General features: G+C 41.9%; 1 protein-coding gene across 1 annotated transcript in view; it reads left to right on the forward strand.

Annotated features, from left to right (window-relative positions):
* Positions 1-5,000, forward strand: part of LOC123498911 (PDF receptor-like) — a 76,861-nt gene that overhangs the window by 21,312 nt on the left and 50,549 nt on the right. The window contains exon 2 of the mRNA XM_045246451.1: positions 1,454-1,561. Within this exon, the coding sequence (XP_045102386.1) occupies positions 1,454-1,561 (108 nt within the window). The remainder of the gene's footprint in view (positions 1-1,453; positions 1,562-5,000) is intronic.

The following is a 5,000-nucleotide window of genomic DNA, read 5'->3' on the forward strand; positions in this document are numbered from 1 at the left end:
GGTTTTGTCCTTTTTTTCTTTTCTTGACCATGCAGAGGAGAATCGGTGTAAAGGTAGCAGAACACCAGTTAATTACCGAATGACTGTAGGGACGGTGGACTCATCATGTAAGGGAACAGTGTGAGGAGATGCTTTGCTAACACTACAAATGGTGATGGTCTCAGTAATTGCCAGCGCAGTGTTTGGCTACCTCTGCACACAATTGAATTAATTTAAGAGGAAGGTTTCAAGACATTTATCCCTGTTTTCTGGCTAACCCTCTCGGACCTACAAGGAGACTGGGAATTAAGGGTGTCATTTTTTCTTCTTTATTTTATGTTGATCTTTCCACTAACGTAAAAAAAAAAAAAAAAAAACAGTCGCTCTGCATGGTAATCTTGTGTCGGCTGCCACATCAGGCTCAACCCATTCCAGTCGCATCTCTCCTCTTCCGTTCCTCCTACAATAATAGGCAAGGAAATGCATAAGAGCTATTCAGATATGTACAGGTCAAACATAAGAGTGACTAAGATAACCACCACTCACATTACCCACACTCCCACTCACTCTCTCTCCTTCACTCACTCACTCACTCTCACTCACTCACTCTCCCTCACTCCCTCGCTATATGTCGCCGCCAATAAGTACAAGATCAAGTATAACAGGTATTAACAGATGTAGAGGTCAAACATAACAGTCACAAACATTATTCCACTCACAAAAGAAAGACAAACCGTAACAGTCCCTGAGCTCCTTACTATTATTATTATTATTATATTATTATGAGGTCAATGAAGGCGACCCACTGGAAAGCATAACTGCATAAACCCAAAGGCCCAGTGGGCGGCACCTCACCGATAAGTGAAAGGAAGTAACAGGAATGAACAACAGAATTGGCTGTTTGTTGAGACTATTCACTACCTAACTACCAGTGATAGAGACAGAAGGTTCCTTCCCGCCCACCTCTCTCTCCAGACGAGGCTTGCAGGAAAAAAGACAAAACCATATGATATTGAAAACCACATGGAGTTTTAGTAAAGAGTGAAAAGGAAATATATATTCTACGTCTGAGTACTAGTGTTTGTAGGGAAAGATGTTAACCCCTTCATTACCAAGACGTGTTTCCCTATTCATTCTCCTTATTATATGGTGAGTTTATACAGCTTCAGAAACTCATTTGGGAGATTGAAATAGTGAAAACTGTGGCCATTAATCATCTGACCTCTAGACCCTTCCTAATGTCAATAAAATGTCTAATCGTACAGAAATCACAAGGGTAAAAATGTGTTTCAGTAAGGAAGGGATTAAAGCTTGGTAAATGTAATGCTGTGTGTGCATTGTGTACGTGGATTAACATATACACAGGCAAAACATAACACTGGCTACCATTACCCCACTCACACACACTAACACACTCACTCACGCCCACTCTCTTCATCAGCCACTAATGCCCTTCCTCTCGCGCTCCAAACAGATGGCTGGTGTAATGCCACGTGGGACAAGATCCTGTGTTGGCCCCCTTCCCCTCCGGACACCGTTGGACGCCTGCCCTGCCCGCCTCTCAAGGGTGTCGATCCCTCCCGTGAGTATCATCTCCCTCTTTTTCCCTTCCTTTTCACACGTTAGGGAGTCTGGCCAAGGTACAAAAGATGCGGAGAAAAAAGACCCGCTTAATATGTCGCTCTCAAAGGATAATTACAGGACGAAACTCAAAAATGTTGTCAAGTTACGTTCCAAAGGTGTCACGATGCTTCTCCCCGGCAGCAGCTCGAGGGAAGAGGAACTGTCATGGTGAAAGTTCTGAGTTTGCATGTAAAAGAAAGATATTGATTAACTATTGCATTAGTGAGATGGACAGCACAGGGATGAGAATGAGAAAAAAAAAAGGCGAGGGAACAAAGAGACGTGTGTAGGTAAAGTTTGAAAGGAAAAACTGAAGAGAGAGGTGTGTGGATAGCCAGGTTTAGAAGGAAAGAGAAGAGAGAGGTGTGTGGATAGCAAGATTTTGAAGGAGAAACAAGACAGAGGTGTGTAGATAGCAAGGTTCAGGAGGAAAAAGAAGAGGAAGAGTGAAGAGATAAAGTGTGTGTGTGTGTGTGTGTGTGTGTGTGTGTGTGTTTCACCGTATGATCTGCTGCAGTCTCTGACGAGACAGCCAGACGTTACCCTGCGAAACGAGCTCAGAGCTCATTATTTCCGATCTTCGGATAGGCCTGAGACCAGGCACACACCACACACCGGGACAACAAGGTCACAACTCTTCGATTTACATCCCGTACCTACCCACTGTTAGGTGAACAGGGGCTACACGTGAAAGGAGACACACCCAAATATCTCCACCCGGCTGGGGAGTCGAACCCCGGTCCTCTGGTTTGTGAAGCCAGCGCTCTAACCACTGAGCTACCGGGTGTGTGTGTGTGTGTGTGTGTGTGTGTGTGTGTGTGTGTGTGTGTGTGTTGTATTTAACTATTTATAGTGTACATAATGAGCTACTTTCTCACGGTTCTGTCTCCTCCGGCCATCCTTTCCTCTCCTGCCTATTCTTCTCGTCGTCCATTCCAAGTCCCTCAATTTCTAGGAAGGAGACTGTTATTTTTTTCCTCTCTTTTATCATTCAACCAGCTCATCTTTCTCGAGTTTTTTGTGTCCTCTCAAATACCCAGCCTCTCTTTGTTCACAGAATTATATATATCTAGTCTATTTTCTCCACTCCATTCATTTACTTATTTTTTTATTGTGTGTGTGTGTGTGTGTGTGTGTGTGTGTGTGTGTGTGTGTGTGTGTGTGTGTGTGTGTGTGTGTGTGTGTGTGTGTGTTTCATCGATTTCTCTATTGTTACTATTATCATTTTCAAATTGCACTGTTTTTATCATGAAAAAGTATGAGTAGAGGAACGTAGAGATTCTCTCTCTCTCTCTCTCTCTCTCTCTCTCTCTCTCTCTCTCTCTCTCTCTCTCTCTCTCTCTCTCTTGTCTTGGAATCACCGGAAGGAATGAGCCAGCTTCGTATTTCAAGTAATTTCACCTTCGAACGTAAATATTAATAGCAGAGAGAGTAAGAGAGAGAGAGAGAGAGAGAGAGAGAGAGAGAGAGAGAGAAAGAGAGAGTGAGAGAGAGAAAGAGTACAAATCGGGACAAAGAAAATGACTTCCTCTCGTGTTCGAAAAGTGAAAATAATGCTCTCTCTCTCTCTCTCTCTCTCTCTCTCTCTCTCTCTCTCTCTCTCTCTCTCTCTCTCTCTCTCTCTCTCTCCCAGGAAAGCTTTTAATTCCGTGATAGTCTGTCTGACCTTCACCGGTAACTCAGCCATCTTTATTTACAAAAAATAAATAAACACGAAAACAAAATACAAATAACAAAAGATAAAACTCTTCTCCAATTACACATATCAATGAAGAGAGATATGAGTAAAATAAATATAGATGGATTTCTTTTACATCGTTTTTTTTTCCTAATCTCTAAGTTATTCTTTCCTTTTTATTCGTAATACAAGTAGAAATTATAACGCTGTTCCCTTCTCTCTCTCTCTCTCTCTCTCTCTCTCTCTCTCTCTCTCTCTCTCTCTCTCTCTCTCTCTCTCTCTCTCTCTCTCTCTCTCTCTCTCTCTCTCTCTTCCTTTTCTCTTTTTATTGTCCTTTATTTTATTTTCCTTTATTTCCTTCTTCCTTTCCCATCCTTTTCTTTTCTCTTCTTTTACTTCTTTTATCTTTCATTCTCTTTTCACTTCCTTTTTGTATTCCATTCTTCTTTTTTACTCCTTTTATTATATTCTATCTTTTTCTACTTCCATATTTGTTTTTCATCCCCTTTTTACTTCTATTTTCTTCTTTTCCATCCCCTTTTTCTTTACTAATTTTGTTTTCCATCTTCTTTTCATTCTTTATATTGTTTCCCATCTTCTTTTTACTTCGTTTTATTGTTTCCCATCCTCTTCTTATTCCTTTTTATTGTTTTTCATCCTCTTTTGCTTCTTTTTATTTCTTCCATCCTCATCTTACTTATTTTCTTTTTTTCCATTTTTTCCGTGCCCTGCCTTGTCTCTGCATTATCTCTACAATACAACACGTTCAAACAAGATTCTCAAACGTTTTCTAATCAACGGGTAGGTTTTTTTTTTCCTTTTCTAATTAAATCTCGGAGAAACACACAGGGATGTAAAGCCGAGGTGTGGAGGAGGAGGAGGAGGAAAAAAGAGAAGAAAAAAAGAAGAAAGAAGCTGAAATACCTGAGGAGATTGATGCTCATTTTAGAGACTGAAGCCCAAGAGAGAGAAAAAGAAAGAAAGAAAGAAGGAAAGAAAAAGAAAAAGCAAAGAGTGAAAGGAATAACACTTGCCCCACACACACACACACACACGGTAGCTCAGTGGTTAGAGCGCTGGCTTCACAAGCCAGAGGACCGGGGTTCGATTCTCCGGCTGAGTGGAGATATTTGGGTGTGTCTCCTTTCACGTGTTGCCCCTGTTCACCTAGCAGTGAGTAGGTACGGGATGTAAATCGAGGAGTTGTGACCTTGTTGTCCCGGTGTGTGGTGTGTGCCTGGTCTCAGGCATATCCGAAGATCGGAAATAATGAGCTCTCAGCTCGTTCCGTAGGGTAACGTCTGGCTGTCTCGTCAGAGACTGCAGCAGATCAAACAGTGAATCACACACACACACACACACACACACATTGGACACACAGAGACAACAGCTACGAAAAGGCCAAGTCAAGCTACCACAAAGCATCACACTAGAGACTCCGTATGGTGGAGGGAAATGGAAGTGTAAAGGAGAGTGAGGCAATGAGATGTGTACCGTACAAGACCACAGGAACACGAAGCGGCTGTCTGAACCAAGAGGGACAATCGTGTACTGGTGAGTCATGTGCGACCCTATTCACAAATGCCTTAGTCTTTCCCCACGATAGTTTTTTCAAGGCCACATAGACGACTATTTGGGTTTTCATAACAGTTTCTCCTTTTAAACAAGAAGAAAACCTGCCAATCTATCAGCAGAATCATACAAATACACTGAAAAATAC

The sequence above is a fragment of the Portunus trituberculatus genome, chromosome 48 (assembly GCF_017591435.1).
Source record: "Portunus trituberculatus isolate SZX2019 chromosome 48, ASM1759143v1, whole genome shotgun sequence".
Taxonomy (NCBI): Eukaryota; Metazoa; Arthropoda; class Malacostraca; order Decapoda; family Portunidae; genus Portunus; species Portunus trituberculatus.